The 18020-nt window shown below is 39.7% G+C and overlaps 1 protein-coding gene across 2 annotated transcripts; it reads left to right on the top strand.

Annotated features, from left to right (window-relative positions):
* The first annotated feature begins 1518 nt into the window (after positions 1-1518).
* On the top strand, positions 1519-12612 carry PTHLH (parathyroid hormone like hormone). 2 transcript variants are annotated; one of them, XM_081059250.1, is made up of 4 exons: positions 1519-2368; positions 2542-2664; positions 8259-8681; positions 12141-12612. In XM_081059250.1, the coding sequence occupies exons 2-4, from the start codon at positions 2564-2566 to the stop codon at positions 12148-12150; spliced, it is 534 nt and encodes a 177-aa protein (XP_080915376.1). In that variant the 5' UTR covers positions 1519-2368; positions 2542-2563; the 3' UTR covers positions 12151-12612. The 2 variants fall into 2 exon arrangements, with proteins under 2 accessions (XP_080915376.1, XP_080915377.1); XM_081059251.1 differs by having other exon boundaries at positions 1557-2151.
* The last annotated feature ends 5408 nt before the right edge of the window (positions 12613-18020 follow it).

The raw sequence follows: 18020 nt of genomic DNA, 5'->3' as shown, positions 1-18020 counted from the left end.
GCAAGTACTAAATGGCTCATCTGTGATTTACTTTTTTACAGTTTTCCTCCTTTAGATCTAACAATTACATTAAGGTTCCTCTGTCTTTTTGGAAAGACTTTAATACTACTCAGAAAGTGTTAGAGGTTCAAAGGTTGACATTTCTGAGTGCTGTTCCTTTGTCTTTTCATGTAATGAAAAGAGGACTAACATTTAGAAATTCTTAAACTTTCAAAGGAAATTTTGTGTAAATTCCCAGAGATTTTTTTTTTTAGTGGGAGGAAGCCACGACTTTTTTTTTTTTAGTATATAGCTTAAAGTAATCAAATAAGAGAGATAGCAGCTTCTGAGAAGGGGGGACCCTCCACTCAAACTAAGCAGCAAACATGAACCGCTGGCTAGCTGCAGTTAAGGAGGGGGAAAGGGAGCTGTGGTGAACCAGGGTCTGTGAGAGGGCGCTATTTCACCCACCCCTGGTAAATCCGTGGAGCACCAGCCAGAAAACCAGGCTTCATAAAGCTCAGCTTACCATAATGATCTGAAATCTCTAAATAACACTAGCCTTCTAGAGAGGAATGAAATCTACCAGTAGGATTGTCTGTCTAGAAGACAAACATCCCTTGAATGGTTCCCAAGCACCCGCGTTCATTTCAGAAAGATAGAGGAGCCGGTTGAGCGGGCGTTGACATCCGCTGCAATCCTTCCTAGATGATGCTTACTGCCCAGTAATTCAGAGCAGTCTTTCTCCCCCGCCCAATGGCTTGGGGAAGAACCCCTTGCTTTTCCTTCGCTTCTCGGAGGCAGAGCAGCATACAAGGATAGCGATAGTTTCCTGCATCTGCGGAGTGGAGTGACACGGATAGAGTCATCCTAGAATAAATATGTAACCGGGGACTGGGGGTTGAGGGACCGAAAGAGTAGGTGATCCCAGAAAGGGTGGGTTAGACGCCTGTTGGTGGGCTAACGGGCCGTGTACGCTCCCCAGGAGCGTCAGTTCCCTTCCGCTATTCCAAAGGGGGTCTCCATCATGTGCGCGGGTTTTCTTGGACGGGCTCCAGATGTCCTCAGTCTTCTGAGACAGCAAGAAATGTAATCTCGACCTGAAGTCTCTAAGCGTGTTTTCCTTTTATAAGCGAAGGATCTCTCCCTCCCTAGCCGATTCTCCACACTCAGCTTGTCCCAGGAAAGGACCAGGAAGGAGGGTGCTCGTCTGGCTCCTTGAGCTCCCATGCGGGTTTAGGGCTCCTTCAGATCGCAGGCCCGTGACCTCCCCGCCCAGGATCCCCGGCGCCCGCGCTCTCGGGCTTGGCTCCTTGGCCGGCTCCTGGCCCGTCCGCCCCCGGCGGCCCCCGAGGCCGTGCGTCCAGTGCGCCGGGGGCCGCGGCTGCCCGGGTCCTGCCACACGCCCTCGGGGACCTCAGATGGCAGATGTACAGGGCAGTCCCGGGCCGGCCGGACCCAGCTGGGCCGCGGAATCCGCCCCCGCCCCCGACTCCGGGACGGCGCGGCAGGGCTGGCGGTCCGGGGTGGGGCGCGGCCGAGCTCAGGGGCGCGCCGGGGGCGGCAGGACGGGGGGCGGGGAGCTCCTCCGCCGGCTCTGCGTTCCCAGCGCGGTGCTCCCCTCCGCGGGCTCCCGCCGGCGGTCCGCTCGGGCCGACGGTCTCTGCCCCCGCCCCCCGCGCCCTCGCTCGTCCCGCGCGCGTTCCTAGGGCGCCACCTCTTTGCCACTCGCTCACTTCTCCCGCAGGTTTGCCTGGGAGCGTGTGAACATTCCTCCGCTCGGCTTTCAACTCTCCTCCAACCTGCGCTGCCCGGCCAGCATGCCTCCCCGCCCGTGAAGCGGGCCGCCACCGCCCCTCGGCGCCGCTATTAGCCCGCCCTCGCTGCCACCTGGCCCTCCTGATCGACGACACACGCACTTGAAACTTGTTCTCAGGGTGTGTGGAATCAACTTTCCGGAAGCAACCGGCCCACCAGAGGAGGCAGACAGACAACTATGTATATATATGTGGGTCTCCCTTCGAGTGGATCTGGAACACGACGGCCCGATTCGCGAAGAAGCTGACTTCGGAGGAGGAAACTTTCTTCTCGTTTTCAGGAGGGGGTTAGCCCTGCTCCGCGAACCCGGGAGACCTGCGGACCCGATTGATTAGACATTGCCACGGGAGTCGTGTAACCGCGCTGCTCATCATTGATACATATATAAAACCATTTCGTGTTGGCTCTTATTTCAGAGGAAGTGCCTCTAGGGTTTTTTGTGGGGGTTTTGTTTTTTGTTTTGTTTTTTTTTTTGGTTTTTGTTTGTTTGTTTGTTTTCCCCCCTTTTTGGTCCCTTTTTGCCTGTGCGGTTTGGCAAAAGCACAATTGGAGTAGCTGGTTCCTTAAATAAGTAAGTGCTGAGAAGCTTCAGAGAAAAAGAAATTTTGTTTTTTCTTTACAACTTGGGAGATGCCCTTGATGTTGAAAAGGCGATTTGAGAGCAGGCTAAAAGGGGGAGCGGGGTAGTTGGAGGAGATGGAGATTCCGGACTGACACTTCGGGCCCCTTTCCACTCTGTCGCAGGTCCTGAGAGCGAGAGGATACGATGCTGCGGAGACTGGTTCAGCAGTGGAGCGTCGCGGTATTCCTGCTGAGCTACTCGGTGCCCTCCTGCGGGCGTTCGGTGGAGGAGCTCGGCCGCCGGCTGTAAGTACCTCGTCCTCCCCACGGCGCCGGGAGAGGGCTGGGGAGGCCAGTGGGAGAGGCCGCCAGAATGGGGCGCTGCCGAGGGCTCGCAGCGGTCACTGATGCTCCTCGCTCGGGTTAGAGAGCCGGGAGATCCGGCTACCTGCCAGGGGCTGAGCCCGGGTCCTCAAAACCGGCGGTAGCACTGGTTGAACCTCCAGGGAAGGCAGGGAAGAGACAAATTTTATGTGAGTTTCCATTAGAGGGAGCGGTTTTTTGTTTTGTTTTGTTTTGTTTTTTTATAGTATCACCCCTAGGAAAAGATTCTCTGCGTCTAGTAAAAGAAAAAAGTTGCTTTCAGGATCTGGGAGGGTTTTGAAACCCTGAGGATTACAAGAGAGGTAACTCGGAAGAATCTGAGGGATCCAGGGGACAGGACATATGTCTGTGTGCGCAGGTATACTTACTGAATGTGGGTGGTAATTGGTGTGTGAATAGCGAAAACCGTACATCTAATTTTATTATTAGTGACATAATTTTGAGCATATAAAATGGGACCACATTACATAATGAAGGCATATTATATAAGAAAGCAGTAACAACTTTGCAATGGCACAATTCCAACGTTAGTATTGATACAGTTCAGGACCGCTAGAGTGCTTGATTCCAAAATGAATGTTAGGTGTGGAAACTTTTTTTTCTTAGAATTACTGCTAACAGTTCTTTAATCTGGAGTCACATGTCTGCATTGTAGACTGGAAACTTGTATTTTGGTGATTCTTTTAAGGATAATTTTAACTTTAAAATAGTCATACATCCAGGCACACCGGATAACCGTCACCATGTTGTATGACTGAAAAGATGGAAGAGTGATAGAGTAACAGTATCTTCATAATCTGTTGGACCCAGCAGTTCAATAATGTGTGTGACAATGTCCTTGGGTGATCTGCAAGCTGCAGCCTCAGTGTTCAGGATGAGAAAACCATAAAGTTTTAGAACTGACAAGAGCTTGCCTCTTGAGAAGGAATCAAGGAGAACTTTTACGCTAACAATAGACATAGCAAAATCTAACATTTACAATCAAGTTCATGGTGCGTCCTTGTAAACTTCCAAGGGTGTACCAAAAGGCAACAGTGTTATATGTGCCCTTGGTCTAGTATTATTAGAGCAGAAAATCCTTAAATAAAATTACTTTAGACATGTCTGAACATTGGCACTAAAATGAAAATCTATTATCGATTTCCTTAGGCAAATTGTGTAGAACATTATACTAAAGATAAAGCTGCATTGTACTCTTCAAATCAACGTTTTGCTGATGTATTTCTGAAAATTGTCTTCACACTTTTTGCTCATTTTGTGATTTGTATTAAATTCAGTTATTTAAAATCCTTATATAAATATAGATGAGGACTGAATTTTTTAAAGCACGCTTAAATACTGCATTTATTTGGCCAAGATATACTGTCTTGGAACACAGCCAATTTTTTTTTCTTTAAAGTTGTGTAAGAAATACCTGTTTTCTCTTTTGAGAAACAGTAAATGGACCATGATTAAATCCACAGTTATGTCATAAAAAGTGTGCTGATTGTCCTAAAGCCTATTTTTAACTCTTTGTTGCACCCTGCAAACTACACATCAAAAACCAGTTAGCAGCCAAAGACTCTGTTATACTTTTGTTTGTGGGTGAAATATAATATTGTAGTTAAACACTCACACTCAGCAGACAGTTATAAAACTACCACAAAACATTCTTATAGTTAATGGCTAATAGATCATCACATTACAGTGATGGTTTTTCATGGAGGCTGAAATTATCAGTAGATGAAGATGTTTTTATCAAATTATTACTGACAAACGAAGTTTTAAAAAAAATAAGTCATTGTTTTTGCATTGCTGCCAAGTAACAGTAAAACAAAACATTAGCCTATTATTATCAACACAGATTCTTGAAAGAAAATTTAATATATAATCAAACCATGTTACTCCCCAATTACTTTTCACACCAAGTATTAGGAAAACTGCATTAGATGTTTTCCTAACTAGGGGCTAACTTTTAAAGGAGAGGAACCTACTACAACAACAACACTGTCGAGCCATGCAAAAGAGGCAATCTAGGTTTGTGAATCGTTTGGACCTGTGAGTTCAAAAGATTTTAGTTAATGAGGCTAGAGCATGAGTAAATTGGAGGTTGGAAAGTGAGACATATGGTTGTTCTTGAACATGGCTTGTGGCAGGTAGCAACTTTTGTGTTTAAGTTAGAGAGGAAAGCCCGGCAGACGCAGAAACCTAAAACATCATTGGCTGATTTGTTGGGGAGCCAGACTGAGTCTAGTCCATTTAATGAAAAGCATAACTTTCGCCTGAGTCATTTGGGTTGGAAGGGACTTCTGGTGAGTCATCTTAACTCTAACACCCTAACCCTGACTCTTCCATGTACCACAGAACTTTTCTCAAACCCAGACTCTGGCCTTAGGAGCCTAGTATCAGCACAAGCATGTTGCTACTTCCTGTGCTGAAAGAGTAATTTCCATCACTCTGTTTATTCTGTGTGTTCCTTGATAGCTCCTTAGAAATTTAATCTTCTTCCCTGAAAACTCCCTTGAAAGTGCTTTTTCTTTAAAAGAGAAGAGCCTTTTCTTGACTGAAGTGACAGTCAAGAAAACATAGAGTTATAGTAACATAGAGTTATCTATGTTAATCAGTTCCCCCACATTTTCGCAATTTTTTTTAACAATCATTAAAGGAGACCATAAACATAACATACTTGTTTTTCCATGTTGGAGCATAGGTACATAATAAATGCCATGTGAGCCATTGTGCTATGTAATGTTTACAGGCATGTAGAGTAACAGACTATTATTAAGGACATATTTACAACTTAAATATTTCAGAATTATCTAAGTTGAAAGCCTCCTTAATTTGACTTTATTGCTCAATACTGATGGATATCTAGTTTGTACATGCTAGTCCTTTATCCTTGTGTCAGTTCATGTCTTATTTTGAAAATAAATAGAATGCTTTATGGACCTTATTCTTTGTTGACGATAAAGATACTAGTATATTCCTGATCCTTGAATTCAATTGCCCAATCTGAAATTCATTCTTCACAATAGTTTAAATGCAGAAATCGTTGAACTATTAAATAAATTATGTAACAGCATTTCAGATTTAGCGTTTAAGAAAAATCTGTGTTTCCTAGTACATTAACAATTAAAATCCCTAAAAGGCAGAAGGGGTCATCTTTACCTCACAAGAGATGTACGGTTTGAACCTGGACAAAGTTGTGCCACATTGTAGAGTTTTTATAAAAGAAAAGGATAGAATAGTCACTCCTTTTCCCATGAGAACCATCCTGGGAAAGTACAGTGCTTGAGTTAGGAAGGCACTGTGACTCACAGTTGACAGGCCAGCCAAGATGACAGGCGTATATGCCAATCAGAGGAGGCCTGAGGAAAATGGTTAGAACAGACCAACCACCAAAAGTTTTGTCTTCAGATTAAGCTAGAATGAGCTGTATTATGTATTTGGGGAGCAACACAGATGGGAGTGGACATCTGCCAGGAATTGAAAAAGAAATAAAGTCCCCAAGTATTATAAATGATCATTGGTTAAGAACTTTTTAATGGGACATTTTGCTAAAATGATACTTATTAGACTGCAGTACTTACGAAATATGCAATTACATCAGTCCTATTCTTTTAAAATGTTATTAGAGGATATAAATATATTGTACCACAGCCTCAAATTTTTAGATTATTAAAAGTTTCCAGAATGCTAACTATTGCCACAAAGTAAGTGAATTTTAATCTAGTCACATGTGGCACCTTCAAAAAGGAAGAGAGACTCCTTCATGCCTCATTTAAACAGGCTCCTGTTACATTCCTTTCCATTAAGTCATGTCTTTTTCAACAGGCTGTATGGCTTTAAGTCAGTCCACACACTAAAATACTAAAAGGAAGCTGGCATTCTAGCTATAGGGTTCAGAGAAATAATGACTGGTCTTTTGTGTCTTACTCTTTTGAGGCTCACAATCTCCCATTCCCTCTGTGACAATCCAAACTCTAAATATTCGAATTCTTTATTTGTGTGATGAAAATAGACTTCTTGGGGCAATAATCTTGGTCTTCAAGGAAATGGAGAGGTTGCTGTCCGTTCACCCATTGTCATAGTGTCCATCACAGGCTTTTTACTCTGTGCCCTTTCTCTCTTGTTTTCTCAATATATGCTTCGGCTTCAGCAGGAAAAAGGATTGAGGAAGGTAAAAAACTGTCTTGGTAGAACTCATTTGTGGAGCCATGGCTGTGCCTGGTCTCGTTGTGGGGGCATTTAATCTCTCTGAACCTCACTTTCCCCATCTATTAAATGAGGACAATGCTATTAATTATTGTCATATCTCTCTGAGGCGTTAAAGAAGTGAATGCAATAAAGGACCCAGGTACCACTGTGTCAGGGAAATAAGTACATGGGATGTAGCCCTGCAAAATATCCTCAGACACTTTTGAAAATGAGCCACTTTGGAGGGTCATTTCAATGGTAGAAATTGGCAGAGTTGAAACAGGCATGACTGATTAATGTATGTAACCCTTAAATATGGTTAATGATATACACACAGACTAATAAAAGAATACATGGATGGACAATTTAAGCAAGAGCCAGTGTCCTCTAAGGACTGATATTGATTAGTTTATTCTTTTTCACTATATTTTCTGAGTGTTGTTTAAATAGAAAAATCACTTCATATTTGTTCTTAGAGATATTTATAAGACAAACAAAAAGTTAAAAAAAAAGTGAATTTCTTAATGAAGTACTAAGGATAATACCCTCTGAAACACTAAATTAAAAAAAAAAAAACTCACAGAAGAAATAGAATGATCTCACTTAATTTAAACACACAAAGAAACCCGTTTTAAAGAGACCACCCGCTACTTGACAGAAAATTATGCACACTCTGACAGTTGGCCTTCAAATATAAGTTCTTGGTAGCCTGCAGTCTAATATGTTAAAATTCAGTCTGTTAGGTGCTTTCCCAGACAGGCTTCACTGCTCACTTTATCCTTCAGTCTTTGTTTGCTTTTACTCTTACAGCTTGCTGTTATTTGAATTTAGTATTATTATTTTCTTAATGGGGGAGCTCTGTGTGTGTGCTTACGCATGTGCAAATACTCAGGTAAAATCAGCCTCCTTTTTATTTGCTGGGCTAGTACTTCTGGATTTATTTCCCCAACACAACTCTGAAAAATGTGAAAAGCAGTTTAGTGGTTTCTGTCCATTACTGAGTATAACTGAATCATATTTAAATTGAGAAGGGAGCATACAAATCACTGACTCTAACCCCTTTTTTTTAAACAGCTGGGGCCCACAAGACCCAAGAATGTTTGTGTTCTCACAAAGGTCACAGACTTAGTGAGTGGCAGAACTGGGACCCTGGGCTAGAGCCAGCCAACTGCCATTCCCACTCTGGCCCCTTCCCTGCTCAGAGAGCTTGCTTCTCTTCCAGCTTGTGCCCTGTATCAGACCAACTAGAAAACTAAAGGGGTTTCCTCATATCTTGTGGTCTCTGCGAACAACTAAAATGTCATTGTTTTCTTTCTCTCCTGCTATTTTTTTCCTTAAAGCAAAAGAGCTGTGTCTGAACATCAGCTCCTCCATGACAAGGGGAAGTCCATCCAAGACTTACGGCGACGATTCTTCCTTCACCACCTGATCGCAGAAATTCACACAGCTGAAATCAGAACTACCTCGGAGGTTTCCCCCAACTCCAAGCCTGCTCCCAACACCAAGAACCACCCTGTCCGATTTGGGTCTGATGATGAGGGCAGATACCTAACTCAGGAAACCAACAAGGTAGAGCCATACAAAGAGCAGCCACTGAAGACACCGGGCAAGAAAAAGAAAGGCAAGCCTGGGAAACGAAAGGAGCAGGAGAAGAAGAAACGGCGGACTCGATCGGCCTGGCTAAACTCTGGCGTGGCTGGGAGTGGGCTGGAAGGGGACCACCTGTCTGACATCTCTGCGACATCGCTGGAGCTCAATTTCCGGTAAATGGCCCCCTGACCCAGAGCCTCTCCTTGGTCTTCTCACCAGGGGGTGTGTACCTTCCCTTCGGCCTTAGCTTGGACAAACCTTTCTGCCCAGTCAGTCACTCCACAATTTAAAAGCTTACAAAACCAAGATGACTCAGAATATTGTCTGACTTAAAGCAGTGTCCTCTGACTCCCTCAACACACACAGGGGTCTAATAATCTGTGTCTCTTTCTCCACCATCACACCCCTCCCCAATACCAATCCTTTAGTACTCCACTAACTAGTTTCATTTCGTAGGCCAGCTTGAGAAGCTAATGACCACCTTCATCATTGGCTGGAGAAATGAGTTTATTCCCCAAATCTCACACCATGGCAAACTTCTGTTTCATTTGTTACTTTATTAATCACTTCAGGGGAGAACACAGAGGCTTTGATAGGATCTACAAACAATACACTACAAACAGAACACTATCTTACCGTAGACAATGCTGAGCCGTTCACATTTTTTATTTAATTAAATGTATTTATTTAAAATTAATGTAGTTTAATTTTATTTTTATTTAAATAAATTCAATTTTTTAAACACACATTTTAAATTTATTTAATTACATTTAACTCTGGTTTCTACCTGCTTATGAGAAGGAGAAAAAAAAAACATGATTTCTGAACAATTTTAAGTATTGGCTTGGGAAGGACGTGTTTTTTGCATGCAGCTATTTGTCCACTGGCACGTTGAAATGTTTTTTCTAATTATTGCAGTAGGAATAATAAAACCTCACATCTATGTGGCGTGTTTACCCTTACCTCCCAGATGCAGGTAGTAATGACATTCACAGAGTTTGGAGCCAAATAAATACCTTAGGTTCGAATTTTGGGTCTGCACTTTTAAACTCGACCTTTGACGAGTTACTTGGTATTTCTAAGACTCACTTTCCTCCTCTCTGAAATGCAAGATCATAATTGTACCAACCTCTTTGGGTTGAGTGAAGATTAAATGAGATTACCTGGGTTAAATGCCTGTGATACAGTCAGTGCTCAATAAATTGCAAGGTGTTGTTTTGGTGCTTTTAGGTATAGATCTGATTGTTCGTTCTGTTTATACTGGCGTGTGTGTTTCTGTGAGGCAAAAAGGGAAACTTACCCATTTCATGTTATAAACTAGAAAACCAAGGTATTCCACAGTTCAAGTACCTGAGCAGTCCTGGGAACTGGTAGAGGTAGTCCTCAAAACTGCATTTATTTCCCCGTTTCCTGACACTTAGGCCAGTGCTATGTCAGTGCTGCCCCTTGATCTATGCATTTCCACTGATAGGATGGATATTTTTTTGTTGTTTGCTTTTTAGTAAAGCACTTCAGTGCGGTTTGAAAGAAAGAGGAAAACAACACAAGAATGTGTCATATGCAGCTAATGATCTCATTAGTTAAGGAGTCCCCTGTTACTTCTCCAGTTCTTTCCTCTGACTAGAGATAGGATTATAGAGTGATGTTTCAAATAGGTGATGAACCTATTTACCGTCACTTCTCTCTTTGAGTTGAAAAAACTCATCATTGAATAGCATATAAAATGATAATTACATTGAATAAGTAGTATACTTTCAGCACTCAATGGGCAGTAGCACTAGAGAAATCTTTAACATAGTGAATGACTTACTCTGCAAGTATCTAATGGATCTGTGAGGGGTAACAAACCTTATGAATTTTATCTCAATGCAGATATTCAGTATAAAAACAGAAGTATACATACTTTCTTTGGATTTTATTCATTTAAAATTTGTAGTGCTCTTAAGTATCTGGAGAATTAATGAAAATCAGCACTCGTCAATTCTTATCCCAAAGCTATCCCTAAGTTAAAGTAGATCTAGTGAAAATTAGGCAGTGGCCTAATCAAATCCAGATCTAGGACTGAAAGAAAGAGAATGGTTCTGCTTCTCCTTTCTGTTCCCTGGTTGTGAGGAACGTTCATGGAAAGCCCTGTGTGTTTGGCAGCCAGATGTTGGCACTGTCCCAATACAACCCAACAGAGGCGCAAGGAAGAGTGGGGAAATTTAGGAGGGTATGATGAGAACATATGGGGCCATGCAAATTCTGTAATACAAATAGAATCTTTTCAGAATAACTATTTTAAAATTTTATAAGCAACAAAACTTTTATTAATGTTCTCTCTTTAGTCTCTTCTCATTATTATATGATGATCTGAGAGGTCTGATGATATGGCAAACATGAACTTTCTTATGACATATATAGTAGTTCTTAACAGAAACTACTGAGCTAAAACTGTCTGGTTTCTCTTACATGAACCATTCAGTGGGAGATACATAGCTTTAAATTTTGGAAATTACACTTTGGAATTTTTGATGTTGCAAATGAGATGTCCAGATACACTAGGACTCATTTCATTGAGACCGTATGTTTTGCCTTGGTAAATATTGATTTAGAAACAATATTAAAGCTTTTCAGTATTCAAAAATGCTAGGACTTTAAAACATCTCACACACATATAGCAAACACACACACATACGTTTAGGTCATGTTACATGTTTTCCTTAGCTATTCCAATGCATGCCTTTGTTAAAGGAAGTCAGAAGGAAGGTTAACAAGTAAACTGGCTGGGCAGTGTGAAATATAATTAAGTGATCTTTTCCTTTTTTCCTCCTTTCCTTCTGAGAAAATAGTGGTTCAAAATACTATTAATTCCCTTCTTGCTTGTGTTATTTTATACTTTTAAATCAATTGATTCTTTTTCTGTAATTTACAATAGGCTTTCCCAATTTCTAATGCAAGATCCATTCAAAAAACCAGCAGAGTGAGAAACAAATAATTCTATCTTAATTTTGGCTTCAGAACTAAAATTCAGTAATAGTTTTATTCATTAATGTTTAAGGACAGCTAAGAAAATGACACAAGACATCAAATCATCAACTAAACGTACTCCATTTAATTACACAACTTTCCAACATTTAACCCAAGTCACACGCTTTAGACTACCCTCACAACAGCCCATTATTTTATCAAGAGATTGGCCAAATGACAACCTAGAAAAATAAACAAGCTGTGGATCACTCACATCAGACATCACTGGGGAATAAACTTCTAAGCAAGGTGTATTTGATGATGGATTGCACAACCTATACTTATTTCCACATTGTCAAGTGTGTCCCTTCTCTTTCCAAACTTGCCATTTGGCAACTTTGAAAAATTCTCACAGGGTCTCCTTTTTCTGGCAGAGTATGCTTAGAGATGCAAGCCTTTTTCTTTTTGCACTACATATGACCATTTGATCAAATTAAAGACTCTATAGCAGAGGTTCTAAAAAGTCAGGTGGATCCCACAGGCACCTCTTTTAAGAGATAGTTACAAGAAGTCTCCTGAATCTCTTTCCATTATGGTCCAATGTTTCTTAATTTATACCTCTGATTTTATGTCTCTTCAACTGTAAAAATAATTAACCTATTTTCCCTTCTTTCCCTTTTCAGGAAGCATTGAAATTTTTGCAAAGAACTTCAGAGGACATATTGCAGGATTCTGTAATAGTGAACATATGGAAAGTATTAGAAATATTTATTGTCTGTAAATACTGTAAATGCATTGGAATAAAACTGTCTCCCCCATTGCTCTATGAAACTGCACATTGGTCATTGTGAATATTTTTTTCCAAGGCTAATCCAATTATTATTATCACATTTACCATAATTTATTTTGTCAACTGATGTATTTATTTTGTAAATGTATCTTGGTGCTGCTGAATTTCTATATTTTTTGTAACATAATGCACTTTAGATATACATATCAAGTATGTTGATAAATGACACAATAAAGTGTCTATTTTGTGGTTGATTTTAATGAATGCCTAAATATAATTATCCAAACTGATTTTCCTCTGTGCATGTAAAAATAGCAGTATTTTAAATTTGTAAAGAATGTCTAATAAAATATAATCTAAATTACATCATGACTCAAGGTGAATCATATCCTTTAAAGTTTCTAGTAGAAGGAATAACATGTAATTTTTTAAGCTGTACTTGATGTGATCTTAAGTTTAATATGTTTACATTGGAACATATTCCAACATTTTCACATTAGCTTTTAGTTAAAAATCCCTTAAAATGTATTTCATCCAATATTTAAGCTCAATTCAATAGAATGGGTGAACTACCTAGATGCTATTTTATGAAGCACATCCAATTTGAAGTGAAGACAGGAGAGGGCAGAGAAAAACAGAGAAGTCAGGAGAACAGATTAATGAAACAACCCAGAGAGTCAGCCAGAGCTGGAAAAAAGGGATACACAGAGATCAGGAACTTTAAGGACAAGGGTACTTTTAACCAAGTAAAGTTTAATTTGAGAGAGCTTGCTCTTATTTGCAACAATAAAAAGCATAAAAGAGCTACTTGAGAATTCTACTTGTTAACATTTCATACCAGAGAAAGGAGATACTCAGGTTTGGGACATAGGTGACAATTCAAAAAGCCTTCAAAGGGGAAGACTACTTTCCTGTGATATCACAGTTCCATGGACCAGGGTTGCAAACAGCATGGGTATAACACCATATGCAATCCTTTTTCCATTTCGAGTATCATCCTACTTTTCCTACTTCTATGTTCAGATGAAAACACAAACATCTTTCCTTCTACAGAATTTTTTTCTTTATCTTCAGCTTAGGACATATCAGAAAAACACAACACAGCAAAACAAAAAGCCTATGACTCAAGAATCAAGCAAGCACATATTTAGGAAGCATTATGTTTAGGCCCAACATTCTGTTAGATGTCTCTTAGATGTTTACAAGAAGTAAAATGCTATAACTGCCCTCAAGACTCTCTCATTCCAGTGGGTAGATTAGACGTACATGTACATGAAAACAACTAAATGCTGTAGTCAAGAAACTATGACGTGATAAAAAAAGTCTATGAACCTTTTTAATAAGGAGAAAAAAATGGGGAGAGATTAGTCTGAACTGGAGGTGAGTAGGATAACGTTTAGGGAAGGAATATTCTAACATTGAACTTACTCATATTTTCACTTGAGTCCCATAGCTTTCAAAATAGGACCCATCTTACTATTTTTTTTATAATTTTGAACCTATGTTAGTAAGAAATACACGGATTTGTGTTTAGCTTCACTTATGAATTTGTTGGCGATAGTTTTTACACCTAAAAAATATTTAGAAGTTTAAGGCCAACACCCTAAATCTGTATAAAGCAGCTAGTCTGGGGAGGTCTTAAAAACAAATATAATCCCATCCTGCAAAACCCCTCCGATATTCTAAATCTGAAGATTGCACCAAATCTTTGTAAGTTGTTTACATAAAATATGCTTTTTAAATACTAGCGTGAGAAATAGTTGGGCATTAGGGCAAGGCAGCAGCAGATTCAAGTCATTTTTTAAGTTTTTCCTCACAAATAGCCCATTACTGAAAAGAAATGGGAGGAGAGGGAATGTGGAGATTTATAGTTATCAATTCTCACCAAAACATTATTTTTTTTGCATTATTAATGCGATTATTGCCTTTTGTCATATACTAGGTCTTCTAGCGATGATAAGGAGTAAAATCATAGGATAACGGATGGAGTGGAAAGATGAAGGAAGCAAAAAAACTTTGGAAAAAACTCATTTTTTATGATGTCATTTTCTACGAAAGAAAAACTGAAATACATGATTGAAGATAACGTGTTTAAACGTAAATAAACCTCCATCGAATTACCATCTAAGTGAATATAGTTCATCCTTGACTTAAGTAATGTTTATAAAACAGTAACAATTTAAATAAAGGCAACTTGTACTGTGTATTCTGGAATTAAGAAAATAAAATGTAATCTGCTAACTTGCTATTATTACCTTCCTCAAATTTTATACAGACAGAAGCTTAGTATTTCATTAGATACCTAATATACATTTAATGGCATTGTGAAGTCCAACTTTAAAAGACAAGTAGTGATACTTAAGTGTGAAACCTCATTCCTTACTTCTGTGTTTTTTAGCTATTGTTGTACAACACGTGCATTCTAAAGCATTGTGCTTATAATGCAGCTAATATATTCAGGGTTACATGAACTTATGAACTAAGATCAGTGCTGACATTGTTGATCCTGAAAATATTTGAAGTCATACTGTTACCCCCCTTCCTTGTTATGAAAATTAGTTGGGAATGTAGGCAGCACCAGAGAAACATGGAGAAACTGAAGCTTTTCTTCGGAGAAAGCATAATCATATACTATGATGGTTAAGAACACAGTTTTAATTTTTCCATTACCTATTCTGAGTACCAGTTGAGCAAAGCAGCTATTAAACTCTCTATATCTACCACACATGGACAAAGAGAGTCAATCTTTTTAAAATCAAAAAGTTCTAATACATTACATAATGAACCCAACAAGAAAAACAAAGTCAAGTATTACTTCAATTTTATCTTATAATCAATTCATTAAACACTGAAACATGGTTTAATAGATATCCATCTGTGCTTAAAGAACACAGTGAATGTGTTTTGTAAGAAATTCTAAAGTACATCATCATGAGGTATTAACTTTAGAATAATCTAGAGTTTAATTCTAGAGTATCTTACAGTTAACTGCTATTTTTCCCTTTGGCCACACAGTCCACGGAAAAACAGAACCAGCTGTGGACAGAAACAATATGTTGAAGCTCAGAGGGTTCATATTCTGTAAACAGTGTGTACTTTTATTGAGAGTTCTAAGTGTTCCAAAGAAGTGTTCCCAGCCAGAGCAATCATTCCTTCTTTAAATAAAGGGTAAAAGACATTCCAAGCACTTCCCTTTGTTTAATAACCCAGAAGGTGTTGAGAATAAGGCTCTTATCAAAGATTCTATTATATAATTAGGAAAATGCTGCCATATGGTAAGTTACTCCTAAGGACTCAACTGAACATTTCAGAGGGGTTATTAAACACTGATAGCTACTCAGATTCCAAAGGCTAAAAGTATTACTTCAATGAATTATATTATTATGTATCCTGGGGTTAATTCCTTAAAAGAGTCCATGTTACTTCCCTAATTATTTTGTGAAATTCTTAAGAGCAGGAACCTTGACTTTTTAATATGGACCATCCAACACTAGATAATAGCATTCATACATAGCAGGTGCACGATAAATATTTGTTGAACAGATTTAAAGATTCCTTCAGTTTCTGGATGTATCAACTGAAAAAGCAGAGTTAAGCAAAAAGTCTGCAAGAGGTAGGAGAAGGATCAGAGATCTGAGTATTTCATACTCCTATGCCAGGCCATTCTATTATTCCAATACCAAGAGGCTTGGAGAATAACAGCTCCAAGTTATCAACTGTTCACCAGAGTGCCCTTTGTTTTTCAGCCTCTGGTTTAATAGGAGCTTTTCCAGCTCTACAAGTACAAAAAGCAAGGGTTTGTGTGGAGTATACAGCAACCTCCCAGAGGAAGGGAGGAGCATTTAAAATATCAGGTTTTCTTACTATGAATACACTGCACAGAAGTTACCCACAGGGCCCAGTTGTGCAGAAGAGGCACACTGCTATTTTGTCAGAAGATTAATATACACAGTTCCCAACCAGAGCTACCCAACATCAGGATGAGAACATTCACATCTCTGTGTAAATTCCTGATATGCTCATATTTACAAGTGCAAAGCACAACAGATATGTTTTCAAACTGCATCTCTTAATTAAATTTCAAAATATCTTCCAGGGAATTTCCTTACATTTTCCTCCAAACTGGAAGACATTTACAAATTGGAATAAATACAAAATGTGTCACTCCTGAAAAATGGATTTATTTTAATGGTGACTCCTACTCCTTGCCAAATCTGTGTTGCTTTGGGGTCTAAAAAGCAAAATCATTCATCTGCCTTCCATCTGAGCAAGGTAATTGATTGTCAAAACTCACTGGGCTGTCACTTAAAAGCTACTGGGAAGTGGCCTGTTGAATTCCATGTTCTACAAAATAAATGCAAAACAATAACAAACCATGCCACAATGGACTTAGTAATTCTATATTCACATTATTCTTTCATTCATCACGAGTTTTAGTAGAACCCTTGAGTCAGTGTAGTATATAAAACAATATATTGAACAGTTGTGACATGACTACCCACAGTGAGACAAACTAGAAATCAGGCATGTTTCCTTGAGGACAATTTTTTTCTCTTCAGATGATACAGTGGGAAATTCTTAATTGCCCTCTTCCTCAAGAATGGTAAATTTTATTTTATAACATTGTATAATTTTATAACATTGTAACAACAAGCATGTTAGAAACAATAAGTTAGCATAACACCAAGCCAACATACAATAGAGTTAATAGTTACTGTTTTCTGAGCTTTTACATTTGTTGCACTAACCTATTTTGCACTCTCTCTCATTTAATCCTTACAAGCATTCCGTGAGATAGATATTATTTGTCTCCATTTTACAGATGATGCAGCTTTGCCTTAGGTTAGACAACCTGCCCAAGATCATACAACTGGTCACATAGCAGAGATGGGACTCAAAACAAGCCTCACCTGCCTCCCGAGTCTGCACTCTGGGCCACTGTTACAACTGTTGCAGTCGAGTTTGGTTCAGAATAAACATCTTTTAGACAAAACTATTTTGCCTTACTTTCGGTGAGTTCAGTGAAATCATAGGTCTCAGATAATCCTATTTTGCTCCACTCTCTACTCTCCTGTCAGAACATTTATTTTACCAGCATGTCCTTCATAGCATCTCTTAAGGCTGACTACAGCCTTACATTCCTCAAAGCTCAAGACTGTTCCCTCTCTCCCACACTCACACACACACACACACACACACACACACACACACACACACAGCCAAGAAGCCCAGGTGTTTGCACAGCCCCATGAATGAGCAGCTGTTGCTTTAAAGGAGGGTGGCAGAGGAGGGCGAGGGAGTGCTGGCTGGCAGGCGGGTATGTAAACGTATACAGAGAGCCACTTTCTGTAAGAAGGCTAAAACATATTTAAAATGGGACCACCTCAGAGATGAAATCTTTCCCCTCCTGTTACCTCTCAACCTGCTCCAAAACTCCAATATTCAGTTTTTCCAAGTCTCGCTCTCCCTCCCCCCCCCCCAAGCTTCCCTGGAGAATGCTGATTTTCTATGTGAACACTTGGCCCATGGCAGAGCAGCTTTCCTCCTTCATTTAGCAGTCAGAAATAATTTCAGCAGTTAATTATTTCCCCAGCTAACAGATGTGTGTGCCCACTCTGCAGGCTCCTCTACACACTGCCCACACAGGAGCAAATAATGAGGGTGCCATCATCGTTTCTTTTCATCGGGTTTTCATCTCTGGGTTGCTTTGGGGTTACTTATTTAGTTTTAAACTACATGGAAAAGAAGTAAGAAAAGGTTTCCGCTGAGATCA

Source organism: Rhinolophus hipposideros, assembly GCF_964194185.1.
Source record: "Rhinolophus hipposideros genome assembly, chromosome: 9".
Taxonomy (NCBI): Eukaryota; Metazoa; Chordata; class Mammalia; order Chiroptera; family Rhinolophidae; genus Rhinolophus; species Rhinolophus hipposideros.
Note: the sequence above shows the minus strand (reverse complement) of the source record. Positions and strands in the feature narration are given on the sequence as shown.